Source organism: Tarenaya hassleriana, unplaced genomic scaffold, assembly GCF_000463585.1.
Source record: "Tarenaya hassleriana unplaced genomic scaffold, ASM46358v1 Cleome27, whole genome shotgun sequence".
NCBI lineage: Eukaryota > Viridiplantae > Streptophyta > Magnoliopsida > Brassicales > Cleomaceae > Tarenaya > Tarenaya hassleriana.
Window position 1 is genome coordinate 879585 of NW_010965946.1, and position 18815 is coordinate 898399.

The window sequence follows — 18815 nt, forward strand, 5'->3', positions numbered from 1 at the left end:
ACCATTATTTACCATTTTTTTTATCATATCGAATATATATTTCATGCGAAATATGTAAAGGGCGTAAATGCCAATATCTGTGTTTAGCCTCAATTATAACTTGCATGGCACGCACAAAATCAGCAAGCAATAAATATGCATACATAAAATATATATATGTATATGTTTATTACGAGCATATATATGCTTAGTTGGTTTTTAATAATAATGCTTTTGGATTAGTTGGTTTTGGACAGTGAAAAAGACTGGCCAGAAAATTACAAAAGCTTGAATCGTCATTAAGTTGAAATTAATTAACAATAAGACGAAGATTGATTTTGACCGTTTCATTTATTTGTATTAATATTTATTGTTCGGAGACTATTGCATACACATTTTCACCGGGAACAATGTCCATTATCATAACCAAAGGAAAATAAGTCTATGTTGAAACCATTATACATTTATCAAATAATCACCCCGTCCATATACCATATACGGATTTTCTTGAAATATTATTTAAATCAGAAAATTCAACAGATATACAGTAAGCCCAATTTATAGAAAAACATTTATTATACATATATCAAAATTAGTTTAGAGAAATCTTTTGGTAAAAAATAGTTTAGAGATGCTTTCATAATATATACTATACCAATTTTATTATGTGAATATTTATTTCCTAATTTTGTTGGAATGACCTTTATCCAAGCTGTGAGATCATATATGGGCCATTAAAGATGAAAACAAATCGGTAGATTGAGTAAAAGAAATATATTTGTTTTAGGGGAAATAAAAGGGAGAGAGAGATTTGGGAAATCTAGGAGAAATAAATGGGATGGGGGAGGAAGAGGGTGAAGGACACGTTCTCCTTCGGCTGTCAGCAAATGTCAACGCATCTGTCCTAAAACGCCACGCCCTCCATTTATAACCTAACCGTCTATCTCTTTCACATCCCTTCCCGTTTTAGACCAAACTCCACAGAGAGAGAGAGAGAGTCTTGTGTAGAAGATGAAGCTTGTCTGGTCGCCGGAAACAGCATCCAAAGCCTACATCGATACCGTCAAATCAGTACGTGATCCTTCTCCTTATATTGTGTCTGGACTTTGATCCATGCGTCCACATATATATATATATATGCATACACCGTACGTATTTGTGTGTGTGTGTGTATATATATCCGGTGAATAGGTAGTTATCCGACATACGGCAAGTGTACTAAACGAAAAGCAAGCATGCATGTCTGTAAGAGAAAATAAAGAAACATGCATGTCTGTTTTGTGCATGTTTGATTCTAAATATGTTATACATAAGTTTTTTTTATGGTTTGGTGAGACTGTTGATTTCAGTTGCTTCACAGAGATCTGAAATAACCATTGTGTGCATGCAGTGTAAGAGCTTCATAGAATCAGGCGTGGCTGAGTTCCTGTCCGCTACAGCCGCCGGTTGGAACGCCAGACTGATCGTCGAGACGTGGACACGTGGCGACCCCATCGCCACGAGCGTCGGCCTCGCCGTCGCCGCCAAGCACACGCGCGGCCGCCACGTGTGCATCGTCCCCGACGAGCAGTCACGCTCGGATTACGTGGCGGCCATTAGGGGCGCCGTGACGGCGGAGACGACTGAGGTGATCGTCGGTGACCCGTTGGACGAGGCGGTGGAGGGATTCTCCGGCGTTGACTTCATGGTCGTTGACTCCAAGCGGCGGGAGTTCGTGAGGGCGCTGAGGGCGGCGAATCTGAGCAACATGGGTGCCGTTTTAGTGTGTAAAAACGCCACGCAGAGATCTGTCTCCGGGTTCAGATGGCAGGGAGTGCTTGGGGAAGGGACACGTGTCGTGAGATCAGTGTTCTTGCCTGTCGGGAATGGATTGGATATAGTACACGTGGGGGCCAGCGGTGGTCTGCGTGTTAAAATGAGGAAGCGTCCTAGCCGTTGGATTAAACATGTGGATCAACGATCAGGAGAGGAGCACTTCTTGTTCACGCGCTAATTGAAGAAGATATCATATCGCCCTTTCTCGCGTTACTGCTCTCCCCGTTTTGCCCTTGAACGCCTTCTGTTCTTGTCTTGTGTGTGGTTGCTTACCATAGGACAAATAAGAATGTAAATACGACACGACATCCTATAACTATAATGTTATAACTTGCTCTAAACAAAATCTTACCCATGTGTAAATTTAGTAAAAACATACAAGTTTCGTGAGTTCTTTGTAACCGAGTGGCCAAACACTACATAGGCAAATGACCGGTTTATTACACAAAATCAGGCCATATGATGAATTGGGTTTGAGCTTTGGATGTGAAATGGTTAATTGATCCAGATAGCAACGTGGGCCAAATGGGCTCGAGACCGATCGAAGGATCAAAATTCAGACAATACCTTTTCTCGTTCCAAGTTACACAAGAGTTGGCTCTACATCTCCAAAGGGTATAAAAGGGTCATTTCAACTATTTCAAGACCAAAGGAAACAATGGGCAGCCATGAAAGCTTGAAATGAATGGCTTCATTTCCCAGGCCAAGCCTTCTTCCGGCGAACATGCTCGACCCTCTCTGAGCGTGGAACGCGGGCATCAGTCTACAGAGTTAGCATATCTTCTCTTTTGTGGATGTCGTTTTCCGGGCTTCACTCCTTTACAATCTGTGTCTCACCAAGAATTGCTGCAGCAGAGGAGATTTCCTGCCATGTCTTTACTACCAACCAGGGAATGCTGTCTTTCTTCGGAGCTATTCGGAATCAAAGTCGGGTCTTGAGGGGAATTCGAGTCCATGCAGTTCCGGCATTCGCCTTAGATCTTCTTCTGAGTAACCAGGAAGGAGCCAGTATCTCTTATCCATCCCAAATACCTTAAAACACAAAGAAACCAAAGCTTTAGTGGAGGTTCAAGAATCCTTTTCATGTGAAGACAACATATTAGGAAATCTTGCCTTTTCTTAAAAAAAATTTCAAAACCAAACGCTACATTCAACAAAAGATAAAGCCATGACTGACTTGTTTGTCAAATTTAACACCAACCTGTTCAAAGTTCTTCTTTCTCCCGAGGTCATACCGCCATTTCGGACTGGTCTTCTTCTCATATGCCTGCTCAAAAATCAATGGCATCCAACTCTTAGGGCAAGGAAAGAAGAAAGAAAGAGAAGTTGTGCTACAAAATAAGTGGTAAACCAAATTTTTCATTCTATGAGGAAGCTTCAAGATTGATGAAATACGAGCCATGGGGAAGAAGAAGAAGACACCTCTACCTCTATGGTTGTGGTATTGGCAGCAACCAGTGAGATGTGCATGATTAAGAACCCCATTACACTCAAGGCAAATGCCAAGTTCAAGACTGTCATATAATCAAACAATATCAGATCCGTGGATAGAATAGGTGAGAGCCGCAAGTGCAACAAGAAATGTCTCGTACGCTTTTTTTTCTCTCTCGGAATTTTCAACACATACCAAATGCAAGAAAAGTAGTTGCAAGAGTTCCTGGGGTTCCCGGTATCTCTTCGTCGCTAAAAAATGCTACGAAATGCGGCATTAGGACCAAAGTCACAAGAGCCGTCTCCAAGAACGTGTAGAACTGCATTTCATGTTTAAACACAATATTTAGGACATGAGGACATGAATCAGCTGAAGATTATATAATTTTTCCTCGTATCAAATCAAACATGAAAAGTAACACTTTATGAACAAGGAAAACTTGACTGCAAGCACAACAACTCAAGTATACAGATACCGGTTCAATCAAAGATGCATGATTCAGTTGTGAAGTAATGTACGAAACAGCAATACAACGGGGAAAAAGCATATTTTATGTGACATGATCTAGCAAGTATTATAACAGTTAAATAGCATTAACCATAACGAAGCCCGAAAGATGATCCATAGAAATTTCAGCAGCCTTAAAGGACATGGAATGGGACACCGAGTAACGACGCAAAGTGAACCTACCAAGAAAAGAAGGAAATACTTATAGTTCAGGGCCCCGACACAGTTAACCACCCAAACACAATGGTGGTCCATCTTCAACACACACCGGCCACCTGATCAAACGATTCAACGGAACACGATATCAACTGCCCTACTTCTCTATTACATACCGCAAAAAGATGAACTAATGAACAGGAAGAGTACTACTCACAAACGGAACAATGATGACAACGAGGAGGTTTCGGCTGACTGCACTTTCTACAAAACCGGAGTCTCTGGTTTGAAGAGTCAGGTTGTAAGCCGCCGAACTCCAAACTGTTCAATGGATCAGCCTCGCCTCTTTCTTCGTCGGTAGAAGGCCTCCAGTTAGGAGGCACGGCACCAGGATCAGTGAACACAACAGAGAAATAGCTCCACAAAAGCATCACTAACTGCACAATCAATAGCCCAATTGTCACTTCTCAACGTCAAGCGCCTCCTCATTCGAGCTAAATTCAACACCACCTCAAAACAGGACATCCAAACACCCACTGAAGAAATGTAAATGTATAATTTCCATCTCCCAAACCCTCTTGTCGGAAACAGAATGAAGATCTTGCATCTAAGCCGATAAACCAAAATTTGTCTTTATCGGCACTAAAGCTTGTAACAGGATAATCTACGGCTAATGACATATCTACACAGATTATCCATCCGGAATTAGCAGAAAGAAGAAAACCCAGAATCGAAAGCGTATGTTTTCAAGTTCATGAAGTCTTACCAAAGAATGAAACATGATTAGAATACCAAGAGCCACGAGAGAATCAAGCCCGCCATCGAACAGAGCCGGTCCGTAATTGCTCCAAACGACGGCGTAATAGGTCACACCGACAACGCCCAGAACAAGAAGGATCATGATGGATCCAAGGCCCCGTAAGGCCGTGCAGAATTTGAAAACGTTCCACGCCATTGCAGCACCAGATCTGTGCATAGTCAAACACGATTCTATTACAGAATCAACCCGCAGAAAAAGGAAGAAACTTTCTGATTTCCTGAAGCAAACTACGGAGCGCGGCACACTGGATCGAATTCTGGGCAAAAGGGGACGGAGCAGAAGCGCGTGCTGAAGAAAATTTTCCGAGAAAACGAGAGAAAGTCTCTATCTTCCTAGGGCTTTGTCTGGGACCCAAGAACTCGATAAAATCAAAAGGGTTTAGGAGATAACGTTAGTGAAAGATTCCGCTTCGTATGCAGAAGCCATTGAAGGGAGGACGGAATACGAAGAAGCTCTGACCTTTGATGTTTTTCTTTGATCCCTTACTTTTGACTTTTCTTTAGCCCACAAAAAAATCCGACCAAACATCAAATCAAAATGTTTTTCCTATAAGTAATCAGAGTAACTAACTATAACTTGTCCATAACTATATTCATCTAATCATGGATGTATAAAAACTTTTTTCTCTAATTATAATTAGCATATAAACCCCGGCCGATAAAATATAATATAAACCACCACCATTGTTATAAAATAGAAATGAGCTTTTCATAAGGGAAAAAAAGACATCAATTATAGAATCAAGTTAAAAATTATATACATACATATATATATATATATATATATATTCTGGACATATTTGCTACACATCTAGGACTAATAAATATATATATATATATATACACATACATGCATGTTTTTTTTTGCCTGGTTCAACTTTCTACATCAACTTAGGGCGAGCATAATCTCTTCAATATAATATTCGACATAGAGGGTACGGCTCTCGTCCGCTGCGCACGTCCCACAACCTCGGACCCTCCGCTTTGCTCAGAGGCTCCTAAAACCGCCCTCTCGTCTATCTATTTCTTCATTCTAGTTGCATCTTTTTCCAACAGAAGGTATGACAAAAATTTCACATCTGTTCAACACTTACGATTTGATTACTGATGCAAAGTGTCACAGATTCATGCCAAAAAGAATCACATTATATGATGACGATTTACAGAAAACAAGAGAGTAATTTCCTGAGAAAAATTGGCTCAGCTGTCAGGCATCGGCTCGCGTTTGACGGGAAAGTCTTTCGCTTCCTCGTCCGCTACGTCACTGCTCGAAGAAGAGCAGCGCAATGTTAGAGAGACGGAAAATTACAAAGGAAGGAATATGAGCAGTGAATCGACGTGTTTTAAAACCTGTCTTCAGCTTCGGATTTGGGAATCAACATGACTTTTTTGCAAGTGAGGTGTTTAAGAAAACAGGTCAGGTTTTTCTCGACGCATAACTGGTAAAGATGCCGCAGGAAATTGTTGAATTGCTTCGGCTCCTGCAACATCATCACCACCAAGTGAGTATTACTCCCAGAGAGAGAGAGAGAGAGAGAGAGAGAGAGAGAGAGGGAGAGAGAGAGAGAGAGAGAGAGAGACCTGTTCAGGGACCCCGCTCTTGCGGAGGGAAAGCAGACATGCCAAGGCTTTGTCCTCTCCATCAGGTTCTTCTCCTGTTCAAGGACACAGCTCTTGCGGAGGGAAAGCAGACATGCCAAGGCTTTGTCCTCTCCATCAGGTTCTTCTATGAGCTTCAGTATCTTGTTTTTCATTTCCACGATTGCTTTGTCAACCCAATCTGGACTATCTCTCCGGGACATCATGGCTTCGAAATCCTGAACAGGGTTTGCATCTCGGATTTTGTCAACCAGGGATTTGTTTTCAGCCTCGACATCCATACGATCGTTTTCATCATCTGAGCCAGATGGTTTCTCCCGTAACAACAGCTTAGATGCTTTCTTCAGCTGCAATGACAGTTATGTTAGACTTTTGAAAGGAAAGTATCCAGCATCCTCTTTGGTAGAACATTTGAAGGAACTCACTCTAGGGTTCTCCTTGAGTTCAAAGCTTCCACGAAATGCATCCAAGATGAACTTGCTCTTTAAAAGCAATTCTGAGTCTTGATCCATGATGCCCTTGAGAGTTTTGTCGAGTGGAGGTAAAGCAGCATCCGGGGATTTTGATTTCAACTCAAGAAAACGATAAAACCGCTGATAAATATACAAAAGAATGCCTATTAGGTTATGCTGAAAAACCATTAAGGAGAACATACTCCACAGCTTTAAACCATGCATCAAACTTCAAAAGCAGAACAAAGGATTCCTTTTGGTAAAACAGTATCATTATTCATTAGAAGGCTGCATTCCCACACATTACATAAGCACAGTAATTTCATTCCGAGAACTGCAAAAAATAAGGTAGTTGCATTCAGCTAATGCAGGGGAAATTGTTTTGATTTGTTTATCCCATTGAAGCTAGATATAACATACTACAAGACAGCTATTTTTACCTGCAAAACCGGGTTTGGAGTAAGATCGGGCTTGAGGACTTCCTCTCTACCAGACGGTGCAAGGTCAAGCATCTTCACTAAATTATCTGCTGCTGCTTGCTGTTGCTCATCTGGCTTCAATGATGCGGGCAATCTGCTGAAAGAGGGAAACGGAAACTCACGAACGTCCTCGGCAAAAGGGAGCACATTGAAGTAAAATGAATCAGGCTGCCCAGTTAACACAGCAATGAAGGAAACTGATCAGTTGTTAAACAAATAAAAAGTGCTTCCTAGTTGATAATTTTGTTACTCACGGTATCAGCTCTATCAGATACATTAGGGGTCAAGACACCAATAACGACATTCCCTTGTCCTTTTCTCCAGACACATCGTAAAATTGCAACCTTATTAGCTTGACTCATCGCTCTTGCAATGGCAGAGGCGGCAAGAACAGATTTTGTCTTTCCCGGTTCATGTCTTTGATTCACATGCAGGCAAAGGAGACAACACAGTTATTTCCTCAATTGTAATGAACAGAAAGTTTCTGAGATAGCATCGTAATGTGCACTTATACTTTACCGAAATATGTTTGAAGCATCAGTAAACCCCAGAAGCTTAATTCCTTTTTCGGGTTTAAACTTGAGGGCTTCCATCTGATCAGATGATATAGGTACAACCTGAGGACCATAGCGATAGCCTTTGATCCGTTCCTCTGGGGCGAGAGCCTGGCTTGATTCTCCACTAACTTTGTACTCATAATCTACTTTTACTTCATGTTGGGCAAACTCGTCAGTTGGAGGTGCTTTATCAGAGTATTTCTTTAGTGTGGGTAGCCTTTCCTCAGACACTTTCTTATAAACCCAGACCTACAGACTTAAAAATTAATACTCCGGAATCCTGCTTAAATAGGTATATATAGGCTTGCGAGATATTGTTATGATTGACAACAAATAATGTAGGAAGAAAACAAATGATGATATCGAAATAAGATTAGTGCGTTGTGCCACAGTCCTTGTGTGACTGCTACTGATGATCACCTCAACGACTAGCTAGTCACATACACAAGCCACTGCTTAGCATTCATCTGCTAGTTTGGCATACAATCCTAACATGCCTTTGGTTTAATCCTAGAACCCCTAGAAATTTAGGACACGTGTGATAAATACAAGCATATATATATGTATGTATATATATATGTTTGTGTGTGTGTAAGTAATGCATCTTACCTTAATCTTCAGTTCTGGGTTAATCTCAAGGTCACCCCTGAACACAGTAACTGGAGCAATTCGCCGGGTTTTTAAGGCCCCAAGCAGTGATAGTGGACTCTCAACATAAACTATTCTAGCACTCGCTCTGCTGGAGAGTAATTTCAATAAATGGTCATTCTCATCCATAATCTTCTGATCAGAATCACCGCTTAAATTTCCCCTCACAACAATGCTTTCCATCTTTATACCTTCTGCAGCCATTTTCGTCGCAATGGTGCTGACTTGATCTTCTTTTGTCCCTTCGAATGGATCTTTTGTAGGACAGACTGCATTAGTGATGAGACACAGCCGTTTTTTCCCTTTTTCTGTAGGACCGTACTTTTTTATCATCATATCCATTCCGACAATTAAGGCGTCAAGAACTAAGTCAGTCAAGGAACCAAAGATATAAAGAAAATGGAAATGCAGCAAATGAGCCAAATAACTAATAGGATACAATCGGCAGCTACAGTTCCTCGAGGAAGCTGCTGTATATCCTCAACAAGGTTTTCATCAACAGCCTTGATTTGTCTCGAAACAATAACATGCTCATATCCGCCTATATCCCTTGCAAGCTCATTCCTGGTCTCTGCAAAATTCACATGGAACATTATGAATGATGAGAGGCTTTAACAACAAAACCAGAGAATCAATGTATTTTAAGAAAGAAGTAGAACCACAAAGGGAAGTCGTTGCACCGGAGATTGCAGGGGTCAAGACACCAAAATATATAACAAAAAATCTACACTCTAGGGCATCCTCAACAACACAGGGAAGACTTGATAAGTTGATATACAATATCAATATATAATATGCTCAGAAACAAGGATAATTTTTTTGTTCCATATCCCAAGTGAAACTATCAGTATTCACAATGGATGAATTATTTTGCGACGAGAAGCACCTTCAGTTCCGAAAAAGATCACTCCAACTTCGTCATACTTGTTGAAAATCAACTGCAACAAACAAAAACACACCCATTAAGAACCGCGGCCAATCCACCGTGCCATGGAAACACAAGACATGAGCAATAACCATAGGAGGAGGGGGAGCATTACCTTCTTTTCTATTAACAAAGAACACGCCTTTTCAACTTCCGGAAGAATACCGTGCATTGGTGGCCCGACATCAAGCAACAGAACCAGTCCCTCCTGTTTCAAGATCACATCACATGCCATCCTAATTCCTCAATCGAAAAATCTAATTTTAAACCGTAAATTTCCATAAAACCTAAAACCCTAGAAGGAGCAAATCACCACACGACCACAACCCGGAAAAATCGAGCAAACATCAGGTAATGGTCAGGCAACAACCGAAGACCAGAGCATGTACACACGCCATGATAACTATCACAGAGAACGAAGTCAAACTCGCATGAACATCCGTAATCAAACCCATCACTGAAACAACGGAAACGAAATAGAGAACCAAAAAATGCATCACTTGAAACAGAATGACTGAAACGAGAGGGAACAACAACAGCGTAAAGGAGAAGCTGGGTCTTCCTTCGAAACATATAGATGCTGACATTGAAGATTACCCAAATTCTGAACGAACACAGAGGGAATTAAAAAGGAAAAAAAAAGAGAGAGAGACTATAATTGGAGAGAAATTTACCCGATTTCGCGCCATTGAGAGCGAGTAAGAAGACAACAGAGAAGAAGAAGAAGATGGTGAATTCGGAAACTAAGCTTGACAAGGAAGCTGAGCTTAGAAAGGAGGAAAATGGAGAGACGATGAACAATTATAAAAATGTTCCGTAAAATGACTAAATGAGCCTGGTTTTCTTGTATTCCCGCCCGTAGGTAAAACACCGCGTCGTCCGTGACATTCGCTATAGAACTGCGTGGTGTTTTGTTTTGGGGGCTACCAAACGAAACAACATCATTGGCCCACCACCAGCCCAAATCCTCAAATACCAACAGGCAACAGACAACATGTTTACTTAGTGCCAAGTTCAACAGTACAAAATTGAGTTTTACACCAACAGAAACTTGTAATGCGTATTACATCACTCCATGGAAACAATCAGTTTACAATCCAAGACTTGACAGATCCCATGGTAATAAACAAAAACTTAATAAACTCCCAAGAGACGTCATTCTTGCAAACATGATTAATCGTAAAAAGAGCAATTCACATCGGTTTACTTGAATGTTTCGATGGAAAACAGTAAACCCCCAAGTGAAAATCCAACGAAGAATGTTCCCACAAACACTGGTTGCGCCTGAAACAGCTGACTATATAGATTGAGCGGCTTAGTCTTTCCTTAGTTCCATCAGTTCGGTCTGGATACCGTCAGCTTTAAGGATGATAATCTCGAGCTTGTCTCCCTGTTACAAGGATCCGCGTATTAGCACAATGTCACCACAAGTTTGGTGATGCACATGTCTAGTAAGGCAGTTTTATAGGAATCATGGGCCATGTCGAGGATGAAGTGGTTAAATAACACAGATTGGTGACAAGTCAGATACCAATTATATGCAGAAGGGCGGGTATCACAACAGGATTATCAGACAGAAGAGAGAGCGCAGTTGCAAACAGATGAACATTTCATTGAATTGTTCGAGGAAAATGGATTTCAGAGTATCCAACTACGATTTGTGATAGAGAAAACCTACAGTGTAGATATCTCTCTCAGTTGCAGAAGCAAACACGGTCTTGACCAAATCAACTGCTTCCGACACAGAGAGCGGTGTGATGGGATCCTGCAAAAGGGTCAGAAAAAAAGGGAAAAAAAATGAGAAACCAAATGACGGGTTCAAGCCATTAAAGCATAAAAGCTAAAGAAACTACATGAGCAGGCAGTAGTAGAGGGCTTGGAGATTTCAGTTGGTTGTCGAGGAATGGCATGATCAATGTGGAGCCAGAACCTTGAGCACTGTATCCAACCTTCTCGTATGACCCCACAGCATCATAAGTGAAGACACACCCCTTTCCTGAAGATATATTTTTTCACAAGAAAGTTACAGAATATGGCTGATTTACACATGATAACGAAATGAAAGCACAACCACAAAGATCAGCCAAGGCATTATAAGAGAGAAGCATTTTACCTTCCTCATCAAGGCCACCTAATACATTAAAAGCGTAGTATGGGAAAAACCGCTTGTAGTAGAGAGTGTTGGAGAGTAACTGGGCCATTGCAGGGCAGCTCATCTGCTTGTTATGCTGATGCTGATAGATCTAAAATTTTGCCCAAGTTACCATATGCAAACAGAAAACGATTTGTCAAGAAATTGAAGAATACAAGAGAAACACAACACGATGGAACAATCAAGGAAACCTCACCAAGTGTCTAGCTTTAAGTAACTTCTGCAGGGCTTTCACATCAGCTTGGAAACCTGAGGAAGCCAGCACAGCTTTGTCCGCTCTGCAGAATGACGACCCAACAACAAAGTCAATGGAAGGAAAGACAAATGAAGAAATTGTATATGCCCTCTGTTTATGCATTCTTGCCTCAGATTACATCTTTATAATAGAAACAAATTCAGTCCGTTTGTCTTTCCCAACATATATCCATACTTCAAACTTTTGGCCATGCATATTGCAATTGGAAAATGAGTTAAACCATAACCGTTGCCGATCACATAAATTAGGCATTCTTACATAGTATTGTCTGCAGTGCATTTCATCTGTTTATGACATCTTTGTAAACCTAGGTATATATGGTTGTGAAAAAAGATCTAGGAAGTAGGGAAACTATCCACAAGCGAATAAGAAACAGTCAAAATTACACAACCCAAGGATGGTCAGTGGATTAACACTAGCTTATCATATCGAGGTGCCAGCAAATATTACAATAGTTTCTTCTATTCAATAGTTTCCAGATCCAAGACAGTATTGGCAAACTCATGATGCAAGCACCAGCTGATATAACTTGAAAACACGAACGGGTAACTAGCAGAGAGAGACTCGAGTCGATACTTCACTCAGGGGATTCAGATTGCTACCAACCTTCTCAAACAGAAAGCTCTTAGGAAAATGTGATAGAAATCGAAATCAAAGTGTCATCCAGATAATAGAAACATCTAAAAATCAATACCCAATACCTAGAAAAGGAGGAAAACCTTTACAATCACTACCAAAACGAGAAAAAAAAAACGAAATTGAACTACAATCTTCATCCAGATCCTATCATCATGATCGTCCTAAAATGTCATCAGCAATGCCCAGAAAAAAGAACAAAATAGAAAAACAAAAACCCTCACAACCAATGCGGAAAGAGAAAATCCGACATTGAACTACAGCAATAGTACCCAGCAAAAAAAGAACATAAACCCTCACAGACAGTGAATTAACACGAACATAAAATCAGCGCCTCGGAAGATCACAGGCGAGATTGGAAAGGAAATCTACAGAAGAAAAGAGAGAACTTTACAGTTTATGGATTTTGGAGTAATCGCGAGAAAGAATGTTGTAGCCGGTTGACATCCGAGTATCGGCGGCGATAACGCAGTAATCACCTCCAGCAATCGCAACGCAAGTCCTGCAAAATCAAACGATAGACACAAACCTGAGGGAAATTACAAATAAAAGGCTCAAATATCAAAATCAAGAGACGAAAAACACAGCTTCTCGGTTAGGGCAACGATGACGAACCCTCCATTGAAATCGTACGGAGACCATTTCGCGTGCTGCTTGGTCATGGTGGATGATGGTGGTGAGAGATGGGGCCGAGAGATTTTGAAAAAAAAAAATGAAGCAGATGGATTTGATGAGCTTCTAGTCCAGTTTTGTTTTGTTTGTGTTGTTTCACAGTGGATCTAGCTTTGGGGACAAGAAAAGAAGAGAGAGAAGATGGAGAATCGAACGCCCAAAACGACACCGTCTCTCGTGTAATACATTTTCACGCCCAATGGTGACCCCATGTATTTCTAATTTTCTTTTAAAAACTTTTTTACAAAAAAAAAAAAAGAAAAACATTTTTTTCCTCCATAAAAACGTCTTTTTTTTTTTAATTTACAAGAGACATGATTTTTTTTAAATTAACGAAAACCGGTATGTCTATTATGTATCAGTGTGCGAGAAAAATATTAGATTTCATAAGGTTTGTGTTCTTTTCAAATTTCAAAATAAAAAATCATGATTTATAGGGAAAAAATTAAAAATGTAACTTTTTCCTAATTTTGTCCTAGCTCAATGGGAAATTTTTATAATTTTGGTAAATGACGACCAAAAAAAAGAAAATTTTTGTTAGATCCCTGCCCGCCAGAAACGACCCAGTTAAGGTTCTGGGCTTAGACTTTTGGGTCAAATATGGGCTTTTTATTTTTAATACATTTTTTTAAGGTGGTCATATGGATTTCCATAACCAGTAAAAGAACATGTAGAAGAAGAATCAAATCCAACGTTGTAGCAGACATCAAACTTGGAAGTTGATGTCAGAAAAACATTTGACAAAAGCAAGAAAACAGAATCCATCGTCTTTACAAACATTTGCATTGTCGTCGTGACTCGTGAGAAGAAAGGAAAAAAGGCAACTGACGTTGACTGAGGTTGTCCAAAGTCAAGAGGATGATCTGCAGTTAATAACAGCTTGTGTAAGAATTAGTTCAAAAGCCCGAAATCGCTGTCTTCTTCCGGTGCTGATGGTACGGAGATTTGAGCTGTTTGCTTTGTTGGTGTTTTTCTGTTTTCTCGTCTTTGTAAGGTCTTTGTGTAATGTTCTTCTTTGAGATCATCTTCTATGGGGGAGCTCAAGATGTTGGACGGAACAGGAGAAAGCGGCTTCCTCACCAATGGAGATTTCTTTGTTTCGACGCCTTTTCCTCCGACCGAGACCTGCTTCTTTCCTAGACGACGGATGGTTTCCGAGTTTCTCCTTCCTAGAAACGACGATACGCATCATGTTCTGCTTATTCACCATCTCAAACCCGCGTGAAAATATTTTTGTGTTATATGTTTTGTACCTGAGGGAGTGGGGATAGCAGATGCGGGCATGTGCCTTGGTGTTGCGTTCTGGTCAGAGAAGTTGCTCTTCCTGAAGGCAAGTGGTCGAGGAGTTGTCTTTTCGGGTTTCGAGATTTGAAGAATGGCACCGCCAAGGGAGAGTTTCCTGTTCAAGGCAGTCCCGGGGGTTCTCGGGAGTTTCTTTCCGCTTTTCGTGGGACTTAGCATTGGCCCGTGGAGAGCTTCCTTCTCTGCTATATGCTGACCCTTTAGTTTCTTCAGATCCTGAGAAGTGACAGTGATGTTACAAAAAGAACACTTTAGTTTACAGGCTAAAGCTGGATTACTTGTAGCATCTGCCTTACTCTCTGTCTTTGCTTTTCCAACTCTTTCTCTTGGCGAAGGTTGTTGTACTGTTCAAGCATCGAGAGTAGTCGAACCTGAAACATAACGAAAGATTACAGGATCTAAATATACTAAAACGGATGTGGATTGGCTTGGTAACAGCGATCTCAGGTTCGCTTCCCGCTCTATCTATTCACTAACCATACGAGCTGAAGGAAAATTGCTTTAGTAATCCCAATTCAGTCTTCTCATTGTCTATAGAGGGGCTTACACCGTCATATGAGAATTCAATTCCTCTTTCCTTCTCCCAGTCAGAAACTTTTACCATGAGTGCTTCCACCATCCCTGCTCCAAAAGTAACACAAGAAAAGGAATGTAGCTGATGGGTAAATTGGAGTCGAAGATATTGTACAGGCTAGATATTAAACATGGTTTTCGAGAGTAATCAGCTATTTACATGCAGGGAAATCTCCAACCGGATATCATCTTTTTTGTTTTTCTTTTTTTTTTTGTAGTATGATTCAGAGAGCAAGAAGTTACCAGGAAGTTTATTGACAAGTAAGCGTGCCTTCTCAGCACGTTTCAAGGTGAGGTGGGCGCCTCGTCCAGCATTGTACCGATTTTCATCCTGTAATCCACGAATGTGTTGAGAATAGTTTGGCACAAAAACGAGAGCAAAAGCTACATAGAAATGATTGGGTTAAACTCGATAATAACCCGGTTGTACTCCTCGAGCCATGACTCTTCTTCACATGCCGCCATCCACTTCTCCACTCTTTGAGACGATGAACAATTATAAAAATGTTCCGTAAAATGACTAAATGAGCCTGGTTTTCTTGTATTCCCGCCCGTAGGTAAAACACCGCGTCGTCCGTGACATTCGCTATAGAACTGCGTGGTGTTTTGTTTTGGGGGCTACCAAACGAAACAACATCATTGGCCCACCACCAGCCCAAATCCTCAAATACCAACAGGCAACAGACAACATGTTTACTTAGTGCCAAGTTCAACAGTACAAAATTGAGTTTTACACCAACAGAAACTTGTAATGCTTTCTCCAACAACTTCTCAGGGTCCTTATCACCTGAAGATGAGCACAAACCATATCATTAGTTTTCTATAATCAGATGCTCGCTCCACCAGTCCAACGAACTCTAATGGTTTTATCTTTAACGTTGCTGATCAATAGCAAAGAAGCTTTTCCAGTGGTTTTACCGGACTGGATGGATTCTATTGTTGAGTACTCGTTTGATTTAAGGACTTCAGAGGTCATGTGCATCTTTCTAGATATATCTTCAAGTTCAAGTTGCTTTCTGAGAATAAGCTCTTTGATCATAGTTGTTTTGACCTTGCCAAGCCTCGTGACTTCATCCTCAACCTGTGTAAAACACCATACGAAACGAAGGGTTAGAAAGATGAAACCTTTATATTGAGATTGACAGAATTAATGATGACCACGCTGCTTAAAGGTATACTCACACGTTTGATGGAGGTAACAGAAAGTACGCCGCTCTCGGTAATTTCAGACTCGGACGAAGCAATGGTACGTGTAAAATGGTTAAACATCATTTGCTCTTCCACTGGTGTGTCAAGTAGATTCCAGAGCTCCAACAGAGAAACTGCAAGATCTTGAAGCTGGGGAAAAAAGTTTAAACCAAGAAGCAAGAAAATCAGAATTGCCAACAAACTCATAGATTGGACTCCTAACCTTCTGCATTCTCTGTAACTTGACCTCGAGCAAATTGTCTGTCATCATGGCCAACTTATCGAGAGTGCTTCTGCTCACATCTTTGGTTCTGGAATCAACAAGAGATAGATGTACCCCACTGATCAAGTCACTGAAATCCTCGCCAAGCACCGAGCATAACGATTTTAGCATATCGAGGTGATCTTCTACCTCTTTCAGTCTTTTGCTCTACATTTGAAAAAGTGCAAAATATATCCATGAGTTGAAGAAAATGATAGCATGGGACTAAATGGAATACAGATATAATTGTCAATGCAAACGGAAATACTGAATAAAGAAACTAACATTTTCATTCTGGAGTTCAACCAATTCTCTGCGCAGTTCCTCCAGCTTTTGAAGTGATAGATCTGTCTCTTCAGCTGCAAGTTTTCTCAAGTAATCCGTTGGGTTTCCAAGTTGAAATGATATTTTCAGTAACTGGTCCAGAACTTCATCAAACAGGTTCTTCCTTTCCATTTTCTTCTTGCGCATTTCCCCTAGTTGTAGATTAACATTTTCAAGCTCCTCTTTGAAGTTTTCTCCAACCCTGTTGTTAGACTGCGAGGGGGAAAAAACCCAAAAGAGAAGAAAGAACATCAAATGTCATTTATCCCAGAAATCGTGCAGAGTAACCAGAGTCATGAGTCATCAAAAGTGAATGTTTTGCCGGACTTACATGACCATCAGGTCCACCCATAGACGAACCAATAGCAGCGATTTCCGCTCTGCCAATAGCGATCGATTTCAGCAACTCAGCTTTGCACGTACTGGCATCCTCGACTTTTCGCCTGTAAACTGCTAGACATTCCTTCTCGATCTCAACCAATGCTGCGTCCCTTTCATCCTCAGACTCTCCCATTTCATTCCATATTTCCTAAGCTCAGCAAAATATCCAATCCCACAAAACTTCATACATTAATAGAACAATAAAATGGATTAAAAAGAAGAAGAAGCAAGGTAGAGTCTGAAATAGTGAAAGTCAATGGAAACCTGCAATTGTCGCAGCAGCAAACCGCACGTAGTTTCAATTCGAGCAAACTGCTCTGCAGATTGCCTCAACATTTTGAGAGGATGACAGAACAAAGAAGCTGATTCTCCCCTAAAACCTGGAGACATTTCTAAGCATCAGTTCAAGTTAATCATACTTAAAAACCCATCATTGAGATATGAAACTGTATCGTTCACATTGCAGGAAAAACCAAAGTCCTAACTCTGATTTCGCCCTCGTTTTGACCAATAACACTAGAAAACAGGGTACTATGACAACAATTCTGGGCTCTCAAACAAGTAAAACGTCAATTCTAAAATTTCTATCGTTTTCTCCTACTTTCTCGCCGACCATACAGAAGATCGCAGTAACTAAAGCGATCAAAGCATCGAGATTTCAGAGTCTACAAGAAAAATGACTGACAAGATGAATCTGGATCACTTACAGACCTTAGAAATGGATGTGGAGTTGGAGAAGGAAAGAACGATCAAGCTGAAAGAGAGAAGAGAGGGAAATTAGGGATTTAAAGATTGGGAATTCGAGAGCGTAACGCTTGAAATTTTTGAAGAGGGAGCGGGAGGATCCGTTATGTGGGGAAACGCACCGATGGCCTCGATCCGCGCCCGAGATTAGGGTGACGTGGCACAATCTGGGCCGTTGCAAGGGAACATTGTTTTGTTGACAATCCTTTCTCCTTTTAATTAACGACCAAGATTTCGTTGGGAAGCAATAAATAAAGGGATCGAATTTTTGAAATGGACAATTCACATTTATTTTGAAATCAATTGGCTCCCTGTTATCGACATAAAAAGGGTATTTTTGGAATGGGCCGATGTTTATACATACATATGATAAAAAATGATAAATAAAAAAATATGAATTTCTTATTATTCAATTTAATCCTGTGGACTGACTAGACTAGGTGTTATACTCCATCCGGGTTATTTTATTTAGACAGAAAACAATTCTCAAGCCTAAGATTTTATTATAAATAAAAAAAAGTTAAATTAATTTCCATAGAAGTAAGAAAAAAAATGAAGCGACGACACAAGAAGAAGATGGAGAGAGGATAAAATAATGCCCTCGGATTTCACATAAATGTCAGACCGAAGCTTGGGCTTGATTAAAAAAAAAACTTATAATAAATAATAACAAAATTACCCAAAAATTCCCTCTCTCTCTCTCTCTCTCTCTCTCGTCGTCGTCTTCTTCTTCCTCTTCCTCTTCCTCTTCTTTGTTCCTCCTGATGAATCCCCACAAGACCGAAGAAGATCTGTTCCACCACCATGATCTGGGACCTCCCGACATGATCGATCAATCTCAGCCGTTCATTCACCAGGAACATCAGCATCACCACCACACCAACCCCGATGACGACCCACCGTTCTCTCTCCCGGAATTCGTCCTCTTCCGCTCTGGAGATTCTCCGGAACACTCTT

At 40.7% G+C, this 18815-nt stretch overlaps 5 protein-coding genes and 1 pseudogene across 5 annotated transcripts; 2 read left to right on the top strand and 4 right to left on the bottom strand.

Annotated features, from left to right (window-relative positions):
* Positions 1-809: 809 nt before the first annotated feature.
* On the top strand, positions 810-2184 carry LOC104817245. Its single transcript, XM_010546348.2, has 2 exons — positions 810-1050; positions 1370-2184. The coding sequence occupies exons 1-2, from the start codon at positions 991-993 to the stop codon at positions 1970-1972; spliced, it is 663 nt and encodes a 220-aa protein (XP_010544650.1). The 5' UTR covers positions 810-990; the 3' UTR covers positions 1973-2184.
* Positions 2185-2320: 136 nt separating this feature from the next.
* Positions 2321-5211, bottom strand: LOC104817246 (probable protein S-acyltransferase 14). The gene is made up of 7 exons (XM_010546349.1): positions 4656-5211; positions 4107-4326; positions 3917-4008; positions 3422-3545; positions 3223-3308; positions 2996-3061; positions 2321-2826 (listed from the first exon to the last, which is right to left on the bottom strand). Exons 1-7 carry the CDS (start codon positions 4863-4865, stop codon positions 2707-2709), a joined length of 918 nt encoding a protein of 305 aa, XP_010544651.1. The 5' UTR covers positions 4866-5211; the 3' UTR covers positions 2321-2706.
* A 559-nt stretch (positions 5212-5770) lies between these two features.
* On the bottom strand, positions 5771-10171 carry LOC104817247 (ATP-dependent DNA helicase 2 subunit KU80). The gene is made up of 12 exons (XM_010546350.1): positions 10043-10171; positions 9484-9576; positions 9330-9381; positions 8883-9014; positions 8405-8808; positions 7758-8044; positions 7493-7655; positions 7200-7406; positions 6733-6900; positions 6364-6654; positions 6059-6189; positions 5771-5972 (listed from the first exon to the last, which is right to left on the bottom strand). Exons 1-12 carry the CDS (start codon positions 10055-10057, stop codon positions 5909-5911), a joined length of 2007 nt encoding a protein of 668 aa, XP_010544652.1. The 5' UTR covers positions 10058-10171; the 3' UTR covers positions 5771-5908.
* A 216-nt stretch (positions 10172-10387) lies between these two features.
* Positions 10388-13195, bottom strand: LOC104817248 (proteasome subunit beta type-1). The gene is made up of 7 exons (XM_010546351.2): positions 13028-13195; positions 12807-12914; positions 11717-11798; positions 11482-11611; positions 11222-11364; positions 11047-11133; positions 10388-10758 (listed from the first exon to the last, which is right to left on the bottom strand). Exons 1-7 carry the CDS (start codon positions 13072-13074, stop codon positions 10684-10686), a joined length of 672 nt encoding a protein of 223 aa, XP_010544653.1. The 5' UTR covers positions 13075-13195; the 3' UTR covers positions 10388-10683.
* Positions 13196-13743: 548 nt separating this feature from the next.
* On the bottom strand, positions 13744-17913 carry LOC104817600 (65-kDa microtubule-associated protein 4). The gene is made up of 14 exons (XM_010546850.1): positions 17826-17913; positions 17379-17494; positions 17065-17262; positions 16695-16946; positions 16371-16577; positions 16142-16297; positions 15878-16040; positions 15679-15746; positions 15380-15577; positions 15203-15290; positions 14934-15007; positions 14683-14757; positions 14338-14602; positions 13744-14253 (listed from the first exon to the last, which is right to left on the bottom strand). Exons 2-14 carry the CDS (start codon positions 17448-17450, stop codon positions 13976-13978), a joined length of 2094 nt encoding a protein of 697 aa, XP_010545152.1. The 5' UTR covers positions 17451-17494; positions 17826-17913; the 3' UTR covers positions 13744-13975.
* Positions 17914-18545: 632 nt separating this feature from the next.
* The window catches only part of LOC104817249, a 3311-nt pseudogene continuing 3041 nt past the window's right edge, over positions 18546-18815 (top strand).

Excerpts from the sequence above, each read along its gene's own strand:
- LOC104817246 (XM_010546349.1), bottom strand. The coding sequence starts at position 4,865 with ATGCACAGATCTGGTGCTGCAATGGCGTGGAACGTTTTCAAATTCTGC. Across the intron at positions 4,009-4,106 it reads TTGTCATCATTGTTCCGTTT|GTGGCCGGTGTGTGTTGAAG; the intron begins GTGAGTAGTACT and ends TCGTTTGATCAG. Across the intron at positions 3,546-3,916 it reads AGTATTTCCTTCTTTTCTTG|TTCTACACGTTCTTGGAGAC; the intron begins GTAGGTTCACTT and ends CATGAAATGCAG.
- LOC104817248 (XM_010546351.2), bottom strand. The coding sequence starts at position 13,074 with ATGACCAAGCAGCACGCGAAATGGTCTCCGTACGATTTCAATGGAGG. Across the intron at positions 12,915-13,027 it reads CCGTACGATTTCAATGGAGG|GACTTGCGTTGCGATTGCTG; the intron begins GTTCGTCATCGT and ends TTGATTTTGCAG. Across the intron at positions 10,759-11,046 it reads CTGAGAGAGATATCTACACT|GGAGACAAGCTCGAGATTAT; the intron begins GTAGGTTTTCTC and ends TCCTTGTAACAG.
- LOC104817247 (XM_010546350.1), bottom strand. Across the intron at positions 7,407-7,492 it reads TATCTGATAGAGCTGATACC|CCTGATTCATTTTACTTCAA; the intron begins GTGAGTAACAAA and ends TTAACTGGGCAG. Across the intron at positions 6,901-7,199 it reads CTCCAAACCCGGTTTTGCAG|CGGTTTTATCGTTTTCTTGA; the intron begins GTAAAAATAGCT and ends TATATTTATCAG.
- LOC104817245 (XM_010546348.2), top strand. The coding sequence starts at position 991 with ATGAAGCTTGTCTGGTCGCCGGAAACAGCATCCAAAGCCTACATCGAT. Across the intron at positions 1,051-1,369 it reads ACATCGATACCGTCAAATCA|TGTAAGAGCTTCATAGAATC; the intron begins GTACGTGATCCT and ends GTGTGCATGCAG.
- LOC104817600 (XM_010546850.1), bottom strand. The coding sequence starts at position 17,450 with ATGTTGAGGCAATCTGCAGAGCAGTTTGCTCGAATTGAAACTACGTGC. Across the intron at positions 16,298-16,370 it reads AGTTACAGAGAATGCAGAAG|CTTCAAGATCTTGCAGTTTC; the intron begins GTTAGGAGTCCA and ends TTTTTTCCCCAG. Across the intron at positions 14,603-14,682 it reads TGGAAAAGCAAAGACAGAGA|GATCTGAAGAAACTAAAGGG; the intron begins GTAAGGCAGATG and ends GTCACTTCTCAG.